Source organism: Limanda limanda, chromosome 8 (assembly GCF_963576545.1).
Source record: "Limanda limanda chromosome 8, fLimLim1.1, whole genome shotgun sequence".
In the NCBI taxonomy this organism is placed as follows: Eukaryota; Metazoa; Chordata; class Actinopteri; order Pleuronectiformes; family Pleuronectidae; genus Limanda; species Limanda limanda.
In genome coordinates this window covers 24058084-24081548 of record NC_083643.1, presented here as the reverse complement: position 1 = coordinate 24081548, position 23465 = coordinate 24058084, and the positions used below count along the sequence as shown (strand labels likewise).

Genomic DNA, 23465 nt, shown 5'->3' with positions numbered 1-23465 from the left:
TAAAGATATTACATATGTTGACTTATTTAAGTTTTTAAGGCCTTAGATTCACATTTTAGACTTTTTAAGAGCTTCTGTTAGTGGAAGAGCGACAGTGGAGTATCAGTATCATAGTGCAATCATATTACCACAATAGAAGCTGTTTGATAATTTTCCAAACTTTTGTATTGTTAAAAACACACAGACTAAGCTTGATTCAGGTTTTCATTTGATTTTATTGAAAACATTATAAAATTGTGGTGCAGCATATTTCATTTCTCTGATCTTTAACATGTTTCACATTTACACAAACCATTGAAATTTGCTCTTAACTGCAAGTTGCCAATGATGATTGTCATATAGACAAGAACAAAGGGCAGCGCCAGCAGCAAATCAACGAAACATATACCGCCCCCATGTGTCCGTAAGTTAAACTACACAATCGAACACTAAAAGGAAAAGGTCCTGTTTTTTTATTATTAGTATTTTTGGCCATTTCCCGTTTCAGTCTCTGACTTCATTATTTAGTGTTGTCAGAGCTGATGTGCAAATATATGCACTTTAGCCAATCTAAGACATGAACACAGTAACACAGTGAATCCCCCAGACCCACATCTAAATCAATTTGATTTAAGAAGGAAAAAAGCAAACTCTCTGAACTCCTACAAAGTTCTCAAGCCACTGAACCAGGACAGCACAGAATAACGAGCACAGTTTAACACCAGCTAGAGGTTTTAAGGGTTTTTAATTTGCACAGCATCTGTGTTCCAAAAAAGAGGCTGAAGTATTTCAAAAGCCTGGATGAGGAGGAAGAGGAGTTTTGTATATGTGACAAACGTCAGAACTTCAAAATGATGAACATCCCTCTCTTTTGAACGACAGATTCTGCTGGTTTATATTCAGAAGGAAAGGACTTTATCTTTATACAGCAGCAGTCTAGTTTACAACAAGATCATTAGGAGCTATCGTCACGGATGTTGTACACACACACACACACACAAAGTTAACCACAGATTCTATGACCTTAAGAGACTAAAGCTTGTTTTGTTGACAGTGGAGATTCAGCAAGATCAGAACGCGAAAGGCGTTATTTTCAGTTTGCTTATTGTGTTGTATGATAATGACATTTCTGGATCATTTATTTTAAATGATGGCAGGAACTTCTTCTCTTTGGCCTGGTGTCAGATGGTAGTGATGATGATGCTACTCACACAGGTGTTTTTTTTAGTTTTAACTCAAACTAATGACTATTCTGATTATTGATTAATCTGTTGCTCATTTGATTGGCCTGTAAAATGTCAGAAAATAGTAAAAAAAAAAAAGCCATGTCTTCAATTCCCTTGTTTTGTCCAGTGCTGAGACCTGAGGGTCTTCAGTTCACTACCACATAAGCTGCTGCCAGAGAGTATTTGACATATTTAATTGAACAATGACAACTAATTATCAAAATAGCTGTGGATGTATCTTCTGTTGATGAACGATTCATGTTCTAAAGGTTTAAAACTTTAAAACCTTCGGAAATCAGAAGAATCTGACACGAGATACCCAGTGTGACAGAAATGAGGTGAGATCTCCGACTTACTGACATACTTTCAGTTTGGTTTCCAGGTGTCGAGTTAAGTTTGGAACATAAAACTGTTTACTGAGGCAACTCACTCCAATGGCTTTGAAATTCGGCTTTGCTTAAAATCAAAAGGAATCTGCGTGAGGTTTAACGGCAGTTGGAGCAGCTCAAGTGAATCTGTGTTGCTTTTATGGCTTTAAAAAGAATGAGATCTAAGCTTTGGCTGATTGCATGTGCAATATGGCAACTCCCCCCAACACACACAAGATCGGTTCTCTTAACACAAACCTTAACACAAATTAACTCAACATTAAACCTTCATTTCTTTCGAAAATTGAATTAATTCAACCAGAGAAAGAGATTTGGCATTAAAAAGAAACAGATATTAAATTCACATTCTGATGTGACCGAGTGAGCCAATGTTTCAGCAAAGCCTTGACCTTGCAGTGTAGATTCATTACTGTGCCACATGAGAGCCAACATCAGAGAGGACAGTGAGCACAGCTTCCTGTTAGCAGGATTGTCCTGGATCTGTTCTTGAGAATGCTGCCGATTTCTCTGCACCACATTTACCAAAGAAAAAAGAGCTAGAGTACAATCTAGTGTTCAGAATCGATTCACCCTAAAGAAATAACAGTTACAACAAAACATCTACAAAAAAAAATCACCAAACTATATCTCATATATCATGTGTAGTATCGGAAGTTAAATACCTAGAATATGGTACGTCTTGACTTTTTTTGTCTTTTTTTTTATTTTTACAAACTCGTTCTTCTCAAGAACAAAGCGTGAGGGGAGAGAACAACTTTAGAGGGTTTTCCTCTCCTCTCTGTGACTGAGGGAGGATCCCGCAGCAGTTTTAATAACCTCCAGGGTCAGCGCTTATAGGAATCACACACCTGAACAGTAAATGAAAACATTTAAGCATGTTAACATATTTATATAATAAAAAAAAAAAACTGGGATCATACTTAAGAACAGGGAAGTACAATCTGTAAAAAACTTATGGGAATCAATCAACCTTAAAGTCGTTAACTGAAGGTTACAGAAATGTTTTGTTTTTGACCAAGCTTTCTTTTAACTGCTGCTCTGCAATAGTGTGGCCAAACTCCTGAAGATACTGAACACTGCATAGCAATGGACGATAAATGGAATCCAGATCAGTCATCACATCAAAAGACATTACTCTCATCACCACTGAATGACAAAACAAAAGCATATTTACAGCGACATGAACTTGACGTTTGTTTTCTAAGACAAAGTGCAGCTGAGAAATGGAATCTGTTTTCCGTTATTGGTCGAGTCACTGTCACCTCTATCCCTCCTTCCACTACTCTACATAAGCTTTCCCCCCCCCCTCTTCATCATTCACATGTATAAATAATGTCACGTGCATGATTGCACACTTTAAAAATAGAATGAGGTAAATCCGTGTAGTATGACAATTACTAGACGATGCACCAAATGAAAACAGCTCCTTCCACCTTCACCTGTCTGAACGACGTCACGCAGGCACAGAAACAGTCTACACAGCAAATACGTGTCCATCTGTGTGTCTCTGTGTCACCATTCTCCTTCACTCATCTTATTTATTTTCCCATCAAACCTTGTCCTTTCTCCTTCAGTAGCTGCTGAGTGAGCAACTCCAACCCACGCCCCCCCCCCCGGTCTTCTTTCAGGATTTCCTCTGCCTCACAGTCTCGGCGCTGCCATTCAGTTTGCTGCGCCCAGTGGGGGCGATGGTGCCGCTGTTGCCTAGAGGGCGGTCCCAGTCAGCGGGGACTTCCTGTTTGCGTAGTCGGGTCTCTTTGTATCGAAGTGTGATGTCACTGGGAGAGGATAAAGAAGAATAGACAACCTGTTAATAGAAATATCACCTGCAGGAAATCTTCCTACCAGTTACTTTTTGTTCCGCTCACTTTTATTGCTTTTTTCACAGAGGACGTCTTTAAACAGTGATTCTTGAAAGTTGACACCCCAACACGCTGACTAGAACAGTGTGTGTTTGTGTGTGTGTGTATGTGTGTGAGGAAGAGCAAACCGCTCCTATGTTTCATTTAATGAGAATGTCTCCTGTGTATCACTTTTACATCGGCAGCAAATGTGGTCTGTCTTCTGAACGCTTCACTGATGGTCACTGAGGCTAAAAATTATGTGAAGGGAATTCTGAAAAAGTGATGATATGATTCACAATAACAGAGAGATGTAAAGTGCCATGCAGGATCTGGGTCGAGCAACATCAGTAAAGCTGCTTACAGCAATGCACTGGAGTCCGGATATTCCCTGACATTTTCTGGATGTGCTGTTTGTGAGAACACAAATGTCCAAGAAAGTTGCTGAGAACTTTTTCCAGAGCTTGACCGTCCAGCCCAAATGTCAAAAAAATTTCTGAGTTACCCAAAATAGCTCAGAATGAAAAAGTGGAGCCATACATGTAGAAGATCTGTGACAGACACTGATTTGAGAGCTTTTGGTAATGAGGGCTGACGCCAGTGTCTATGTGCTGAAAACAGAGTGTGTCCTGCACGCTCTACCCAGGTGCCAGCCCTTGCCTAAAGGTTTCAGAAATGTTCCTGTTTTTGTGAACGTGTCTGACCCAGATAATCTCCTGCTGCGTTCGTCATATGTGAAACGCAAACTCATGTCTAAAAACAGATGAGTCAAGAGGAGCTCAAAGATGCTTATGGCTCAGAATAGGGAAGAACACTGCTGACAGGGGGGAGTGGACCGGGGGGGAGTGGACCGGGACAAACACCTATCTCCTGTGCCCACCTCAAATGAATACTAATGTTACTAATCAGCATGAGTGGGAGGGACCAGGAGGGTCAGAGGAGGAGAGAGGGGAAATGGAGAGATGTGAGGAATGTCTTGTTTTTTTATAACGAATTAATTCCAAGTTATAACCCGAATTACCGCAACCCAGAGACACAGCCTACTTCTTACCGGATGAAAAACCGCCACAGAGTCCAGATGAAGATGAGGAAGATTCCTAACAACCAGCACTGCGTGACGCCGAAGGGGATGGGCAGCATGATGGTCTTGGGGTCGTACTTGGCCACTATGAGGAACTCCGTCACTGTGATTGCTGCCACCAGCCACGCCTGCTGGCCCAGCTTCTTGTGGAACTTCCTGATGGGAAAATAACATAAGGTGTGGTTACAGAAGAGTAAAACAACAGGGACGGTGTTGTTACTGCTTAAGGGGAAGCTTATTATGTTCCAATCATTGTATCACTCAAGGTCAGTATTACTCTTACAGTTACACAATGATGTACAAATATAGAGAATGTCATAGCTAGACTGTAAGCTCAGTAAAATACAGATATTAAACTGATGGGAGGCAACATGGTAAACAAACTACTTAATTTTCACACCATTTTCCCTCCACTGCCTTCTGAAACCCAGACTTTACACCACACTGACTTCCACTGAACAGTTTTGGTTGGATTCTGATACAAGTAACGCCAAAGATGGAGCTTCAGGTTGTGCAACAGCGGAATGTTTCCTCAATGATACCCGAACTGCTCGTTTCCCACATGTGGATGTGATAAGAAGCTCACATCATCAGCCAGGTAAATAAATACGCTCACTCCTTAAGGCGACCTGAAGTCTTGCCAACATCAACCTAACATGGGGCACATAGTGATGCAGGATGTCTTTGTTTGCACTGAACTGGAAAATATCAATGACCTACAATGAACTGCAGCACGGACTGAATGTCCAAATAGAATGAGTGAAAAGTAGTGGTGGGGGAAAAAAATCGATTCTGTTCAGTATCACGATATTTGATATATATATATATTTTTTTAATATTTATTTACAATTATATATGTAACAGCCCGTGGCCACAGAATTCAATGTGACATTTGAAGTGAGTTGAGCAATCTTATTTTCCTCATTTTTTGTAATGCCTTTGAATAATATGGGGGACATTTGCGATCAAATCGCAATACTTGCAGTATCGCAATATAGCGCAGAATCGCAATACTATTGAATCGTGGCGCAAATATCGCAATACTATTGAATCGTCACATTTTTGCCAATTCCCACCCCTACTGAAAAGCTGCGTCAGTGCTGTTAGAATAGGACACAAATACACTATGTGTTGCTCATCTTTTCTGCCTGAAAAAGCTACTAACGAGTCAAACTCTTCCCTCAAACTGGTTTCTATTACCTTTACATTACAGTTACCTGCTGAGGGAATGCAAGTTCCAAATGCAACACTTGATCCGTGTTATGAATCACTGTTCCAGTTATTAGCACACGTGATCAACATATATAGCACCCGCACTGTCCAGCAGTCGACTGCATTTATGAAAACTCACGGGTCGTCCATGAAGTCGTAGATCTCCCTCATGGCGACACCGCCCACGTTGACGAAGAAGACCAGGCGGAGCAGCACCAGGTAGTGTTCAGGGGGCATCCACAACACACACTTCAGGTAGAAGGTGTTCAGCTCTGCCAGGAGGAACTGAGAAGAGGCCAGAAGACAAAAATAACACATCTCAACTTCGGTGCATTGAAATTATAATTTAATAGAATAAAACAGAAGAGGGCATTTTTTTTGTAGACCTTCTACATCCGGCAACCATTTATTGATCATGTTTGCAGTTGTGGGTGTTTGAAGATCATGTTTTCCTAAACAGTTGAGATTTCTTATTCAAGTAAGTAAAGAGCTATTACTGATAGTTGAACTTAATATATTGAACATTCAGCAAAAAAAAAATAAAAAACCTATTAAGCAGAATAGCTGCAAGCAATAAACGTAGCAATTCTAAAATCTCTTGTATAAGGCTCTTTCATAACAATCAAAAATGTAAGCAACCTTCAATAAGAAATAGAGAAAAAAAACATGATTATCACCGAATAATTTCCTGATATGCAAGTAATAGTTCGAGAGCTATAAACTTAAGTCTGGCATGAATCCATCATGCAGAAAAGTTAGCGTGTCAGCAATGGGCTGAATATTTAGGTGAAAAAGCTTCAGCAGTGTCAATACGGTGTATGAAAATGAGGAAATAAATTTAATTCTTATTATTTTCCATTTAAGTAAAGTCATCTCATTATAACCATTTTTATGTCAAAAAAATACAGGATATTTCTTACCATGAATATAATTCCTAACACAGCGAGCCAGCGTCGAAGGTTGGAGGCGGGCTTCCACTCAAACTTCACCCAACTGTACGGTGTGAACTGGAATGCCATGCGCTTGATCTTCCCCCTGAGAAGCACACAGCAAAGACATGGTTAGAATAAAACATATATAAAGATAAAAGATGATGTTCTGTTAAAAAACTAGACATTATTTAAATGTAAACAGTTTACCTATAAATCTGAGAAGAGAAGAAGAAATATATTCTATAAATAACCTCATGCAGTGATATGCCTCTGCCAACTAGAGCAGTTTCAGTCTACATACAGTTACTTCCAGACTCATATGAGGTCACCGTGACCCTTTGTCCAACAAAATCTAATTATTCAATTTGTGAGCCTAAGTGAACATTTGTGCCAAATTTGAAAGATTCTCTCAAGGCAACAAAGGGTTTTGAGAGTGACCTTAGCATTAGAACACTCAATTTTAATCAAGTCACCCTGGACTCGGGAACTGAATGACGCAGTGACATAAAAATAGTCTAATTTGTCAGGTTTCAATTCTATAAGAGCATAGTTCTGAAATCAAATTCAGATTAACACAGGCAGTTGTTCTCAGCAGAAACTTGGAAAGTCGTACTTGTATGTGGGAATGTTCCACAGGCCCTGCCACTGGTAGGGCTTCATTGACAGCCAGGCCAGGGTCTTCATGCCACAGTAGATTCCCAGGCCGTTACACACCAACACATCCATGATCCACTGCAGAGAGACAAAGTACATATGTTATCAAAGGGTTCAACAGGAGTAGTACGGCCCTTACACAACTGGGATCAACCTACACTAGTGTGTTAGATTAGACCTTTGGTTGTGGGTGTGCACAGCTTGAGCTCGCCTTAAATATCATCCCTCTCCTTTTAGTTTTGCTGCTTCCTATGGGAAAGTAAAACTGACACTGTATCCGTCCTGTAAGACTTAATGACATCCTGCTCCTCCTTTTGTGAGAGAGAATGAAAACATCATATGGTGTGTGTATGTCTTCTGAGCCACCATAATCTTTTGTGATCATATTTAATGTAAATAATCAATTGTTTGTATAACAACTTTAGTAACTGCGCGTATTTCTTACTGACGCTTAATATGTTTGTACCATCAACACCTGATCTTCATATAATTGCCTGTTTACACTAACTTATTTTGTTGTGAACACTTGCTCTCATTTGTGTTGCTTAAACTACGCTGCAGAGTTTCCCACTTGTGTAATTGAAGGTTACTATCAGAAAAACAAATGAGAATCTAATTACTGTCATAAATCTCAATGGCAAAAAATTAAACTGCTGTAATACATCAGGTAACAGGTTATTAAACAAATCCATTCTTAAAGTGGAACGCTGCAGCAGTGTGTTGCACAAGCTTATGCACACTAACAGCAGGTTGGCTGCACCAGTTAGCTTATTTATGCAAATTTTCGCCTCATTCACTGCACCCCAGTCCTCTGGCAGCATTTATAGGTCAACAAGGAGCATTTAATTATGTTTAATTTTATGTTTACTTTTACAGTTATACTCCATTTTGTCTAGATGTCTTCAATTAATGTGAGCTCTCATGGCAGCTCACAGGAATCTTCCTCTAAAGGCAAATTTATAGTTTCTGCCTCCACCAGTCCACTGGGGTTATTATGGTCCTTGTGACGTAGACATTGTCATCCACCCACATCGATCAGGGTACGCACAGACCCCCCGGTGGATGTCCGCGTGCAGCCAAAAAACTGTGACCACGCTGACTATTAACGTCTACTGCACATGCTCCACATACAAAGTAACCACCTCCTGGAATAGAATGGAATGTGGGATCAGGTATGGATGCGTGGAACACCAGACCAGACAACTCTAAGCAATCTTAGCACAGGTCTGAGAACATTCCAAATGTGACTCAGAGTGTACAGCCAGGTTAAAGCCAGCAGCCACCGCTGCTAAGTCTTGAAGAGCTGGTGTCTGGATGTTGTGAACCATCTGCTGTCTCAGCGAATATGTCAGTGTTTCTATGAAATGTATACACAGGCTTGAGTGTCGGGTGATTCTGTGCTTTCATTCTTCTTGAGTGGGCGAACAGGCTTGTGCCTCACGTTTTATATCTACTGCCCTTCATTTACTTTTATTGATTCAGGATTAGATTTGTCTTGAGACATGATAACGACAGTAATGTAAAACTGTGCAGCACAGCAGCATGTGGGAAAAGAAGAAGATCAGTAACATATGTACGTACGTGGTCCCACCAGCACTCAGAGAAGTTAGGTAACTGGTGCTCCAGGCTGTATTCCAGGAACTCGAACATCACACTGATTATCATACACATCCACCAATCCCGGATCATCAGAGTCTGAAGAAGAAAAGAGAGCACAAGGTTGGGTGAGTAGGAGGAGGAGAATGGCGAGGAGTAGGAGGAGGTCAGGAAGTTATTTAGACAAATCTAAAAATCGACATTGCTGACAGATAGAACAGAACAGACTGCTGGTTTCCAACAGCACAATAGAGATTGGTTGTCAGTCTATTACAGACAATACAGATCAGATTTTACAGGACAGATTTTTTAAACATGTCAATCATCAGAGTCATTTCATTATAAACTGAAACTGAGCCTCTTTCAATTATCAAGCCTGATTTTTATGTGTAAATAAATTGCAGTCATTTCCCCAAATTTGATATAAACTCGCAATTGATTTAAGACATGTCCAAATCTCTTTTTAGGAGTTTAATAGAATGAAATTGTTGGTCAATCGTGTAATCATGGTCTGATGCCTAAAGCTCCTACTATAGTCTTGGCTGGTCAGAGTCCTTATTCTGTTTGAAGCTATCACATTCTTTCATGTTTACTCTCCTCCATGTTTGTTTGAGTTTGGCTTCCTGTTGTTTTCCTTTCCTTCTCCGTGCCAAGTAGAGGAAGGCACAGCGGCATTCAAATTACCAAAGATATTGCCATAAAGAGTCATTTGTAGTTTCCACCCTCAATTAAATTAACATAATCTGACAGAAAGACGTTTTTCTATAATCACACGGTATAAACTCTTACATCAACATCATTAAATGTGTTTTCTGTAACTGATGACTAAGAAGTTGTTTTTATTTGCAACATGTCAAGGACTGAGTGCTGCAAATAGACAAGGAGCTTGATGTCCCATGTTCAACTCATCTCATCATGACGCAAATGGAGAGATGGTTTTGAAAGTTGGAGGCAGTCAGTCAGTGCATATTAGTGCTCAGTCAGGTTCAGCGTGTGATGCAATCTGCACGCTCACCTTTATATACCATCCCAGGAAGTGAGCGGGAACAAAGCCATCAATCTTGTCCTGTAGAAACAAACCAACGTGTTGCTTTAACATGTTCTCATCATGTCAAAATCAGTCTGAACAATGAATAAAGAAACTCTTTTATTTACACCTATTACATCATCAGGACATCTTGACTGATCCACCCAACGTGTCTGAAGGAGAGGTATCACAGGTTGTCCCTCTCTGCAGCTGTAAGTCTGTACAACCAGTTCTGCTCCCAGTAGAACACACACACACACACACCAATTCTGGGACTGCACAAGAAACTCAGGTTTAATCTCTTGGCTATCTGTGTGCAATTCAGTGCCGTTTGTGCAATCCCTTACACTGTATAGATTCTGCTCTCACTGTATAGATTCTTGCAATGTATATATTATTTCTATTTTTATATTTCCTTGCATTGATATTACATGTTTACATATTCATTTTTAGAATATTTTGTGTCCCTTTGCTGCAGCAACACAGCACATTTAACTAATGTGGAACTAATAAATGATCTCATCTCATCTTATCTCACCTCATCAAGGTAATTTTTAATTTTGAAAGGGTTAAACTGCGACAGCAAGTCTTTATTTGTGCAGTGTTTGTTTAGCTTAATAAAGTCTAACAAAGAGCTTAAAAAAGCAATACTAAATAGAAAAAGTAAATAGAATCCATTTCATGTCAAACAGACATTCATTTTTTATATTTTCTTGAAATTAACTTTTAAAGAAGGAATTCCAAAGAAGTAACAGATGTTACGTGTCTAATCTCAGCTGGTGAGTCTTTTGATTGATCACAAACAATTTACTATTATTTTGGTAATAATCTGTTTTTGTAGAATTAGTTGGGTAAATCAAGCGATACCACATCTTTCACTATTTTCTGACATAAAATGGAATGAAAATTTAACAGTAAAATCAATCACAGATAATGAAAATAGTCATTAGCTGTGTTTATCAGGCCTAGCTAACACTGCTTCCTTACTATGATTTTTTTTCTTCAATACATTTGTATAATTGTGTTCATTCCTCGTAATCTGGTACATTTCAGTTTATTTTGTTAGTTTATTATGTTATTTTAACCAGAGTTTCATTTTGGTTATTATTTATTTCTAAACATGTCTCCATAATTAGACATTTTTAAAAAAGGCTTTTCACATAATATATGTAATATATTGGTGCTGTGGTGGTTTGACCCACTCTGAGAGGCTGAAATCGTGCTGACAGAAGAGACAGGGCCTGCTCACGCATGGCAGCAGCAGCAGCATCAGACCGTCTCCCCAGGGGGAAGGAGGCCTGTTTGTAACTGATGGGCTACAAACTGCATTATAGGCACAACCCTCTGGTGCTAGTCAGCATCCAGCCACACTAACTGTGTGTTTGTGTGTGTATGCACAAGAGAGAAGGGAGATGGAAAGCAAAAGACAAAGAGACAGCGAAGGTGATCTGAGGGAATGTGAACATGTGAATTGATGAGTGAAAGTGAAAGAGGGAAAGAGAGGATTCAGTTGTCAGTTTCACAGCAAGTCAGAGGAATGTGTACAGACTCCTGTATTTGAGATCTGGGTCATTTCCTCATTCGTAATAACTGAGGATAAAAGTAGACCATAATATAAATAACAGCACCAGGACAGAAATATCACTTCTCGGAGAGCAGCCTCATACTGAGTGGTTCTGCTACAAAATAAAGTCTGCTTCCAGCAGAAATGAAATAGAGTAAAATGAAATGCATTGAAAAAATAGTCTCACCCAGATGTTGTGGAAGGGATCCGTGGTGTTTCCTGGGTCATATATGAGGCAGTTTCCTCCATAGTCGCGCTCTGGCAAGGGGACCCCCAGTTTGGGGTCAATGAACTTCATGAAATGTCTTCCATCGTGCACGGTCTGGAAAACAGAAGACAGAGGGGAAGTATGGAAAGTGTCAGCACTTATTCTTCCTGAAAAGAGACACAGAGGCTAACCGAGATCACAAGACCCAAGTAAGGATTACTCACTGAAGGAAACTGTCTTGAAAGTTTTTGCTAGTGTCCTGGCCGGATGAGATTTAGTTTTATAGCTGTAAACGGTTGCTATATTATAGGGTCTCACTCAGTGATAGTGATTTAAATTAAAGTTTTAGACGAGGAAGCAGGTCCCACAAGGAAAAGCACCTGGGCACGGAGTGGAACATTAAAAACAAAAAACTATATTTTCTTTGTTGTGGTGTTATGGTTTTTTAAGATGCCTCTATGGACTTCACCAGATCGTTTCTCAGAGTGTTGCTGTGTTGCTTTAGTTCCTGGACTTTTAAAAACTAAAAGTTCAATGTAAAAAAAAGGCCGGTGTGTAAAAGCTCTGATGCCTTGTTTGGGAGGCGAGAGTGCATCACCAAAATGTTCAAGTTTAACACCTGAGAGAGACGTGCATGCCCTATCACTGACATGTACTCAGTGTGCATGTGATTGCTATACAGGTTCGCTGGGATGATTTATAGTTGCCAGAGGTAGAAAGAATGCTAATTACCTCTGCAAAGGAGGTTATGTATTCACCCCCCTTCTCCACCTCTGTTGGTTGGTTTGTTTAACTGTAAGCAAGATTACACAAAAACTATGGGATGGATTACCATGGAACCTGGTGAAAGGCTGTTGAATGGTTCAGGGAAAAAGCCATAACATGTTGATGTGGATCTGGATCAAGGGGCGGTTTCAAGGAATTTTCCTTCACTTTCTTTTACATAGTCAGATGGCAAATGTTTTCAAATATTATCCTTGATTTCTCAGAGAATAATTCATGGGTCTTGACATGTTTAGGGTACTGATATTTATGAGTGTGTGCAATTTGATACAGATCCAAATATCTAGTGAATTTAGATGTAGTTTCATAAGGAAACTGTTGGGCCTTGGTTGAGGTATGGATTCTATTGAGTCTCATTCTAGATTACAACTGTTGTCTCTTGGAAGGTAAATAAAAACGTGAGAAAAAACTGAGTAACAAAAACAGACACCAGTATACAAATACACAAATAAAAAAAAGGTCAAAACAAATTACACTCAGTCCCAATTAAAGGTTTGTTCATGTATACATGCCCCTCTGAATGTTTACAAGTGAGTGTTTCAGTCAGTCATGGCATCACCACCATCAGTGGACCCACCTGGAATAGGATGAAGATGAGGAAGAGCTCGTAGACAACAGTGACACAAAGCCAGAACCGCCAGTAAGCTGCATTGAGAGAGTAAGAGTGAGAGGGTGGGAGAAACTGTAGAAACAACTTATACTGGACATTTGCTGTGTCTCTTCAAAAAAGAGATAAAAAGAAAACCAAAGTACATCTGGGACTGAGTATGACATCAGTTTTAGTTCCTCTGTAAAGTGAATATGTACCCGCCTGAAATGAGGGCGAAGCATCGTTTTAATATTTAGTAGAATCATCAACCAAAATCCTACACAAGAATGTACCTTTTTAAGTTCAAGTGTTAGTGTTAAAGTAATATCTTTTGTAGACACATTTATAAGTTGAGCTTCCAGTGACAGTCCCAGCTGTTCGTCCAGGGGGAGTTGCAAGTTATAAAATCTGGAACTCCCACCTGGTCATTTTCCAAAAGACACAAATGTGTGGAACTTCAGCACAACTGCAACAACTGAACCTACTCTGCTGGGTCAACAGGTCAGGGTGTCTAACAAACTCACTCACTACACTCTTAATCACAAAATACTGAAACCACTTGTCTTTCACTCCACAATAGGAGGGTTCGAGAAGCTACAAGTTAACCAACAACGGCGACACAAATTCTTGTGTGCCACCTCACGTCAACAACGACCGACAATATTAAGCGCCTGACTCAATGCGTGACTGTCCTCCACACTCTGTTATCTTCCTTCCTCCCTGCTTTCCCCTTTAGAGTAAGTAGTGTGTTATGTGAGCTGGTTAAACTTAAATAACAAAGTACTTAAGAAATTAATTGTTTAAATATAAACATCCATTCATTGTGTGTAGCAGATTGAGGGGGGGGGGGGGAGATACACAATATTATAGTTAGGCTGATAAACACCAGCGATGTGGATTGATGAAGTCTTGAAAACAATTGTACCAACAAATATAAACGGACGGTGATGTCAAAACCAACAAACAAGTTCACAAGAGCAACAACAAATAAACTCAACATCATTCAATCTTCATGCAAACTGTTACATTACATTGACATGAATCATACAAATCATATCTATGGCCACACAACAAAACAGAATCTCAGAGCTCTTTAATTAAGCATCAGTGTTGCTGTTCTTACCTGCACCTTCGTCACCTACATCAGAATGTGCTATTACTATTCAGTTACAATAACTGGGACTTGTCATGTAATGCAAACCATGTAAAATACCTCACCTACTCTCAACTGAATTTTTCATCTACACAGACGTCTCCATTACTTTGTTTACTACATTAACCTAGATTCCCAGCACTCACAGGACTTAAATATCACATCAGACACTAACATGAGACTTTTGAGCGACGCAGTGGTTACAGCTCACAGGTTAGCAAAGCTGTTAATAGATGCATTTCAGCCTCCTCACTTACACAGGGCAAACAAGTGCATGTGATTCAAAGATGAATGAAACAGCTCTGTAACATGATTCAGTTATTCATGTGTAATTTATTGACAAACTCTTAACTTTTCTTTAGTGCGTGTTTGGCAATTTAACCTTTATTAACCAGCTGATAATATACAGAGAAACAATATACAATATAGGAGAGAGATGTGTATGAAATGAAACAACGTTCCCCAGATATATGGAGAAAAGTGCTTTTACTTATCAGTGGCATAAAGATCATAAAACACTGGGGTTAAGGCCAATTTACGGTTCTCCGTTTTTGAAAAAACGGACAGATAAGACCGCCCTATCCGTCGTGGAACGCCCTCTCCGAATGCTTCGGACAGCTTTTCGTACAGGTCTGATTTTTCTCCCTTCTCCGTCTTCATGTTGGAGAGCGACGGACAGCTCTTGGCTGTGATTGGTCCGCGAACGACATCATTTCCGTATGACGTCATTTCCGTACGACGTCATTTCTGTTCAACGTCATTTCCGGACCTCAAACTTCTTGTTTACTTCCATGTAGCATCAAACTCAAACACAACTACGATTCTACGATTAATGTGACGTGTGTGTTAAGCCAGCGGAGTTGTCCGGCTGACGGTGGCTCGTTAGAGCACTGAGGGCATGTGTGTACGGTCACAGACGGTTATAACAAGCTTTCAAAACGGCGCTAGCAGGCTAAGCTAGCGGGCTAACTGCGGTGCTAACAGTTCATAAACCCGCCGTCACGACTTTAATTCCACTTCTATCATGTCACTGTTTATATAATACCGCCAGGTTAGAAGCAAACACTGGGTAGTGGTTAGTGTCGGGAGTCCCTGCTGACTGTGTGTGGAAGCTGGGGGGAGCTAGGTTCGTGTAGCTTCTAGCTACATGTAGCCTCAAGCAGATTCAAGCTGTGGAATCAGCAACACAGTTCGGAAACAAGACCGGGGAACCGCTGCGCTAAGAAACGATAACATCAGCATCTTGACCCGCTGGGTGTCACTTTATTTAGTTCTGTTAGTTGCCATCGTTCACTGTGTGTGAGGCAGGCTGACAGAGAAATATAAACAAGTGGACTTCTTCTTCCGATAATTGGGGTAGGCTTCTCTGAGCTCGTCTTCTGTTGCGCCGCCTATGGGTTTGGCGGTGAATTTTTTTCGACGTAAAGTGGTCGGAGAAGGTCGGAGAAGTAAATATCAAAAAGACTCTTGGACCCCTGTGGAGCCCTCTCCGAGAAACGGAGAACGTAGAAGCATATAAGAGCCTTTAGGGTTGAGCAGCCTAGGTTGACAGACTAGAACAGTCAGTCCATTTAAACTTAAATTAATGTGATAAATGTAACCATCTTACCTGGATGTGGTCTGGTGAAGGGTCCATCTTTGGCCTGTGTCACTCCAAAACAGAGGAACACAAGAATGCTGGCTACAATCCCCCTAAAGGAAAACAATAATAAACACAGAAATGTAAAGGTAATGTAAGTTGAGAATTAAGCGTTAGATTTTGATGCTGCACTTGAAGTTGTGTGCAGTGTTTAATTACCCAAGTGTGACGGTCTATTCTCATAATTACATGAACAAATAGGTGTTGTGTCTATAAAACAATAAACAGTTCTCTGTTATTCGGTTGTGTTACATTAATGTGTTGAGATGGGGAAACCAGGACACAACATAGGTGCTTTCAGACATGTACTGAACGCCACAGTTCCTCTGGATTTTTCTATGGAGGAGGTGCAAGTATGAATGCAAATATCTGAGACACGCTCAGCAGTCTCTGAGGACTTTCTCCGCCTGGCCTCCTAGTATAATGTCTGTAGAAATCCAGGAGAAGTCGATGTGAAAACACAGCAGGGGATCTCCGTGGGATTCTCCGCTAGCGACCGGGAGGGTTTGATAGTGCTTCAGACACAAAAATGAAAAAAACTCAAAGTTACTAAATGTCTAGATGAGATGTCTAGAGTTTGTGGGGAAAAAAGCCAACGTTGGTGTCTGTGTTGTCAATAAAATCCCACTCCCCCAGGCTGCTCCACCTCTCGCCTGAAAAATGCGGAGGATCTTTGGCTGTTTTGATCACGGATGAGCAGAGAACTTCCTACTGCGTTGTGCATGTGTCAAAGACAAACTACGGGTTAGTTCCATAGACAATTCTCTGGATTTTACCCACAGGTCATGTTTAAACACGGCTCATGAGGACACTTCTCTGAACTTCGTGTGGCAGCCGGAGAGTCTGTGATTGGACGATTGACTGTACAAGAGTGAGTGGGTAGAAAGTAAGAGTTTGTGATTCAGTGTGTCAAAGTGGGGTCAAATGTGTGTGAAGGAGTGACCGTGTGGGATTAGTGTGGGATCCTATCTCACAATATGTGAGATAGGATGAGTGACTGACGATGTGTGAATGATTATGTGACAGAGATTCGGACAGTGAGTGTGTGCGTGCGTGTGTGTGCGTGCGTGTGTGTTGTTGCCAGGAAGAAGCTCTAGGGTCTTTATCCCAACAAGCCTGACTGTGCTGACTGCAGCAAATCCTGTTAAGCACATTCCCTCAACACACACATCATTTATGCAGCCTTCTCGTGATTACAGTGTCCTATCAATGCCACTAGTTAAATATCGAAGCAGCTCAAAATTATGAAAGGAACTTTTGAACATATCGTTTATAGGTTAATAGGATCCATTAAAAAAAAGTTGGAATTTCCTTTGAGTACATCTCCACACACTCATCTGAGCCTGGTCCTAGGCAACAGAAAGGAGCTTAAAGGAACCTGAACCATCTCAACTGGCTCCTTGCCACACGAAGGAGTGGCAGCTCTAATCGGACGTCTCACAGATGTCTGACCTCCTAACTGTGTCTCTCAAGGTGAGTCCAGCCACCTTACAGAGAAAACTCATGTTGGATGCTTGTACTCATAATTTCCCTCCTCCAGTCACTAGCCCCCAACTCAGCTTCCTCTTCTACACAATGGTCCACGTTACTGTACCAGACTTCCTGTTGATCTCTGTTGAAGATACTTAAACCTCCTTCATCTGGGACAGAAACTCGCTCCCCAAATTGGGAATGTTTTAAAACAGAGGCGTAGAGTAACATGTCAAATCTAAGAACAAACCCATGCCACTTTACCTCAAAGGGATATGAAACCACACCCACAAACCCACCAGCATTTACAATACCAGGGAATTGGTATAATCTGTGGATTTGCTCATAGTAACCTTATGCTATGATTTCACATTTAAGTGTTCAATCAGGAACCACCCTGAAAATGTGAGAGGAACTGAGGTATGGTGTATCTCTAAGTTTCTATAGCACAGTGTTACATACTGGCTTGCACATTTTCTCTGTGTTGAAAGAGTAAAGAGAATAAAACACATATGCAAAATTTAATGAAATGAAAGCCTGAAATTCATGTTCTTCTTTTTCGTAGTCATCAGGGTTTTATTTTTCTCTGAAAGGTTTCATCGAGTGGCATGAGGCCTTGAATTCTACTGAATATGGAAATGATCCAGTTTTGAATGATGAATTCTGGATCTCATCCATGTACTTTCATGCTTCATTATGTTATTATTGTCTGGTTTAGTTATGTGACCCTATAGGCAAATATAGACAGAGAGAGAATAAGAGACAAAAAGAGACAAATATTATGAATGATGCTTACGGGGTAAACAAATTTTCTCTCAAGCTAAATTTCTGCACAAACTATTTTATCAAACTTGAGTACGATCAAAAGGCCACACTGGATTAAGTGGACCTGTTATTTGGCAGCCAGCAGGGTCCTGCAGGGACACAGAGGAAATGACGAAAACAGCCTACTGACCTTTTGGTGTTGTAGGCCGTGTCCTGGGGGGTTTCTTCCAACAGCGTGACGTAGACCAAAGCACAAGTCAGAATGAACAGTACTGTGACAGTATGTGCTCGCCTGCAGAGAGGAAAACAGAGAGGGGGTTATTAATACAAAAAATAATAAAAAAAAAAAATGGTTGGAAAACCACAGGAGGGAGAATGTTTAGCAGGATAAATGCAACGTAACTCTGTGTGCAACATCCACATTAATATGTTTTACATTGAAAAATACTGTTGTGGATCAGATAGTATTAAGGCAAAACAGGAGATTAGTAAACAAAGTGTCCCAAGAGAGATTCCGACATCCTGCTTGGAGCTGAAAATCTTTAGGTAAACAGAGCAAAGTGATTTTGGGAAAGTGAGTTCGTTCTGCTGAAAATAGAAGCAAAACGTTGTGGAACAACCAAAACAAATATACACAATGAGATAAGCATTTTATAAACAAGTTCAACATTTTCCTTCATATAAAGTACGGAATTAGATACTAAAAACAGCTTTCAATTGATTGTCTGTGTGGTGAACCTGTCTTGATTGTGGACTGATCTCATCTAAGGCTGTGTATGGCCTCTGGAACTAAAAACAATTATTCACTTCAGTTGACAAGTTGAACAGGATTCATGTCGTGCTATTGGCCAAAGCTCATACAGTATCTCCCCATCACACCACAGCACAGAACAAACATGGCCTTTGTCAACATTGCACACTATGGTAGCTAGATAATTATATGCTATATGCTTTATGAGAGAGACTGATGTGTGGCAAGAGTACTGGAGGAGTCAGTGCAAGGTTTCAATACAATACTTTAGAAGCTTATATTGATCGGATGGCCAGTAGTCATTATTGTTCAGGATGTACAAATGAAATAAAGAGAACAGTATTTATTTAAATCACCGGGTCAAATGTCGGACCTATTGCCAATCTCTGCAAAATATCATCAGTTCAGTTGCTTTTGCATAATCCTGCTAAATAAACAAACTAATCCACCAGCAAACAAATGGGAAGGGGTGAAAACATAACCTTCTTGGTTGAGGTAAGAATGCAACATATCTTTCTGTCCTGTAATTTATTGGTGATTTTTGACAGACATATGCCAAATCTGAATATCTGGGATGAACCAAGAGTGTAAATAAGATTAGTGATACAGATATCTTCATCAGACTCTGGATCAGATATTTCCTCATACGTACGAAGAGACCAGAATAGAACTTAATGGGAAGAGAATATTCGACTTATATCTAGTGGCCATGAACGTGCCAACATACGGGGGCATGTCTCAGCATCAGACAACATGGTGTCTAGTGGCTGTGTATCGTTCAGCTCGTTTGACAGTTGTTTTGCTCCCCAGAGGCAGAACAACTAGTCATGTAACTTTCCTGAATAAACACTGTAAGTGTAGCTTGTTCCTTTAAGCACTTTTAACTAGCAACGCAATACACAAACATGACAAATGTCCCAAAGCTTGCTCATTGATGTGTGCCTGACAAAGCAACCCTTCCAGAGATTGACCTTAATTGACTTAACCTTGGCTCAGTCCTGGTCATGGAGATGGCAGACCAGGTGTTATTAGAATGTTCTCCCTGTTCCTTGACGTTATCAAACCTGTTTGGCAGGAGACACAAGGGAGAACCTGGCTTGGCTCTTGCCTAGCAACCAAAGAACATCACTGGGAATGACAGACACAGTGGAAAGACCAGTCTCTGAGAGGCAGGCTGTGCTTAGACTGAAACCACAAAGAGTAAGATAGAACATCCAGTTCAAATGAGCTGCTGATAAGTATAGTCTGTGTATGGAGCAATATCCTGATGTTGTTCTAAAGTGCACAGCCTGTTTCTAACCGTATCAGGTGTATATCCAACACACACTACACCCCTTTTTAAAACTTCCAATGTTTGCTTACAAAGCAGATCGCATGATGCCACATGGTTACTCTCCTTGACAACCAGGGGAAGCTGTTAAACTCTAACACAACTCCCACATCCAGCCACTGTGTTTCTGAGAAATAAACAACACGCAACCACATTTTTCCAGTGAATGGTTTGATTAACAGCCACTTTATGTAAGGGAGCCAGCTCCTAAAAATTGTTAAATATGATATAATTTGAGTTTAATTCACTTTTTGAAAAGAAATATTGTGACTTCTGTCAGAAAAGAAAGACTAAGATACTCTGCATATTCACTATTGTTTAGCTTATTGATTCCAATGTGTTTGTGCCTGCATTCATAGATCTCCAGTGCCATATGATTCGCACTGTCCACAAAGCCATTCTTCATTATTAGATCTCTATTATATCCACAGTGGGAGTGCCAACTAACCACTGCGAGACCACATTCCTCCACCGTAATAATCTGCATCACAAGCAGCATTACATAAAGCTGCTCATCACATTGAGTCAGCAGATGCTCAAAACCATGACATTTTGATACAGCATCTTCATATTGCATCATGGGATTTGTCTACACTCAGTTGCCAGGTTACCAGGTGCAACTAGCTGAAATGAATACGGTCTAATGTCACAAACCCATGATACATCCTACCTCCATGAAGGCTATAATCGTTTCATCTGTTGGAACTGGTTAAGTGAGGTGTTTATTCAGCTATATGGTCACTTTGTCAGATGTAGTTTGTGCTGCTGTTATTAGGAAACGTACACATTGGACAACAACAACACAAAAACACCAACACCCATTGATAGAGATGTTCTGCTGCCAAAGATAAAGCTTAGCAGATTTTTTTAATGCCCCCTGCCTTAAGTGCAAAGAGGAGCTGGGACACGCACACACACTCTCACACTTTAATCAGGCTTAAATATTCCTGGAGTAACAGGTTGAAAGGCCAGGGTAGCTGCAATTTAACGAAAGCTGCAGGAGAGAAGGTCACTTTTCCAGACTGGCCTCATGCGCTCGTATAAATACACCATCATCCTGCACATGCCAACGACCTCTGTGTCGTGTGGCTGCATGCATAACTCACTCGTCCAGTTTGTCGCATGGACAGTGAAAGCAGATATCAACGGGCTGCATCGATCTCTCTCAGCAGAAGAGCACGCTGGGATTTTAAACTATCCTAGTGTCACCAACAAGCTCTGACTGTGCAGTGTGACTTATAGCAAACCACAGAATCCTTGTGGAGTCACCTTTGGGGATTCCCTCCGGTATGTTTGCATTTGATCACCGAACTGTATGTCGGCCTGACCTCAGACCTCTTGTGTGGATCTTAAAGAATTGGAAGAGGATCAAAGCGTTAGTGTGATTAATGGAGGTGTCATGGGCCTGTCTTTCAGTTCACCTTGAAACCTGAAACCCACCTTGCTGTCACCAGTGTCTTATGATTTCGTGCATGTGCTGCTGCAACGCCACCTTCCCCTTGTGATGATGATACAGCATTCATTCTGACATTTGCATTGTTGTCCCTGTCAGCCAGCACTCACCAGAAGAAGGTGTTGGTCCCGTCGTCGTACACCTCGCACTCGGGGGGGCTCCACCGGTACAGGCTCTCCCTGGAGCTCTGCTTCATCACCTTGGCTTTGATCGGGGGGCTCTGACCCGGGCAGCCCGGCTCGGCCGCCCCGTTGTTCACCTGCTCGGCGGCGGACGCGGCGGCGCTCCTCCTGGACTCGGGCTTGGTCATGGCTCGGCTTCGGACGGACCGACCGCCCCTGGCTGCTCAACAATAATCCCGAGCGGGTTAGGGTTTGTATCGCTGAGATCCGCTGCCTTGCACCGTCATCCGCGCCAGCCCCACCCAGGTGACTGTCAGCATCCTGTGGGTGGTCGGGGTAGGGAGGGAGAGGTCGTTAAAAGGGACGAGGGCGGAGGAGGGAACAGCCTGCAAATCACGTCCTGCTGTTGGGTGAGAGGTCGAACACCCCCCAGCAACACTAGGCACAACAGTGTAACACAACGGTGTAACACAACAGTTTAACACAATGCAGACGGACACATTTCCACTGAAAGAGGTCAACACTGTCAGGTAGCAACAATGCTAACCCCTGTGTAACACAGCTACTGTCCTAGTGTTACGTGAATGAGTACCTGCAGCTAAACAAACCGCACTGTCTCTGCAGCGAGGACCGAAGCCTCAATTCATTAACTTGGCTAACTCTCTAGCTAGCTGTCTGTAGCATGCTAACTAACCCTGATAAGAAGGCTTAGTTCACTGACAGTCCTGTTAGCAGTTAGCCGGTGTAAACCCATCATTGTTACCTAGCACATCAGTCTGCCAGTTCACGTGTTCGTTAGACAATGACGTTGGCTCTAAGCTTAGCATTACTCACCAGCTGAATGTATGGGAGGACCGAGTGAGGAGTGGAGGAGATGCTAACGCTACATTAGCACCCCCGCTTGAGACCGGCTGTGTGGACAGATAGACAGAATAATCTGGTGACTGTCCCGCTGAGACTGGTTCAGTTACACAAACACACACCGTGAACTGTGTGCTCACTCCAGACACATCACATGGACATGCGTCGCTCACTGTCAAGGTACGGGTGCAGACAACATCATATCCGGCCTATGACCGTCAAACTAAACACCATCATAAACCCACACGTCATCAAATGCTTTTATTTTGAAATGTAGATATGTAAATCGGAAGCCCTGTGACCGCTTCTTTCCGGTGCTTTGTGAAGTTGACAGGCTGACCTATCTGGCGGATTTAGCGGCGGATCAGCGTTGTTTACAACAGCTGAAGACATCGAGTCAAAGTCAGAACCTCCCATAGTAACAGCAGGCAGAATAAAAGCCTTCTGCAACAGCACGATTCTTCATCGGGCCACTTGGTTAACGCATGGTGTCGGAAAAAACAACATCTTTTCAGTCACTACTGACGTCACTTCCGTGTAACTGCACCGCCTACATCGGACAGATTTGTTAACTAAAAAGACAACTACAAGAATAATATTAATCCTTTTAAATTCATTTTATAGAAGTGTTCAATGGTTATGATGAATCAATAACATTTTCACACCTTCACATTATTATATTAAAGTATTTTTCCTTATGCTTTATAAAGTAGATATAAGTCTGGTTGTATACATAAATGTTGATTATCCAGCGAAAGAATTACTTAAATTTTTCTCTTTTTCTAATGATCCATCAAGGTCAAAAAACTCTAGTCTCCAGTTGTAAATGTTGGGTAAGGT

At 41.2% G+C, this 23465-nt stretch overlaps 1 protein-coding gene across 1 annotated transcript; it reads right to left on the bottom strand.

Moving 5' to 3' along the window:
• Positions 1–195: 195 nt before the first annotated feature.
• Positions 196–22777, bottom strand: ptdss2 (phosphatidylserine synthase 2). Its single transcript, XM_061076823.1, has 13 exons — positions 22599–22777; positions 21753–22085; positions 18299–18400; positions 15844–15926; positions 13070–13137; positions 11689–11823; positions 9926–9976; positions 8896–9009; positions 7274–7392; positions 6649–6763; positions 5868–6013; positions 4487–4672; positions 196–3372 (listed from the first exon to the last, which is right to left on the bottom strand). The coding sequence occupies exons 2-13, from the start codon at positions 21950–21952 to the stop codon at positions 3219–3221; spliced, it is 1473 nt and encodes a 490-aa protein (XP_060932806.1). The 5' UTR covers positions 21953–22085; positions 22599–22777; the 3' UTR covers positions 196–3218.
• Between the last annotated feature and the right edge of the window lie 688 nt (positions 22778–23465).

Excerpts from the sequence above, each read along its gene's own strand:
- ptdss2 (XM_061076823.1), bottom strand. The coding sequence starts at position 21,952 with ATGACCAAGCCCGAGTCCAGGAGGAGCGCCGCCGCGTCCGCCGCCGAG. Across the intron at positions 11,824-13,069 it reads TCATCTTCATCCTATTCCAG|ACCGTGCACGATGGAAGACA; the intron begins GTGGGTCCACTG and ends TCTGTTTTCCAG. Across the intron at positions 3,373-4,486 it reads CTGTGGCGGTTTTTCATCCG|TGACATCACACTTCGATACA; the intron begins GTAAGAAGTAGG and ends ATCCTCTCCCAG.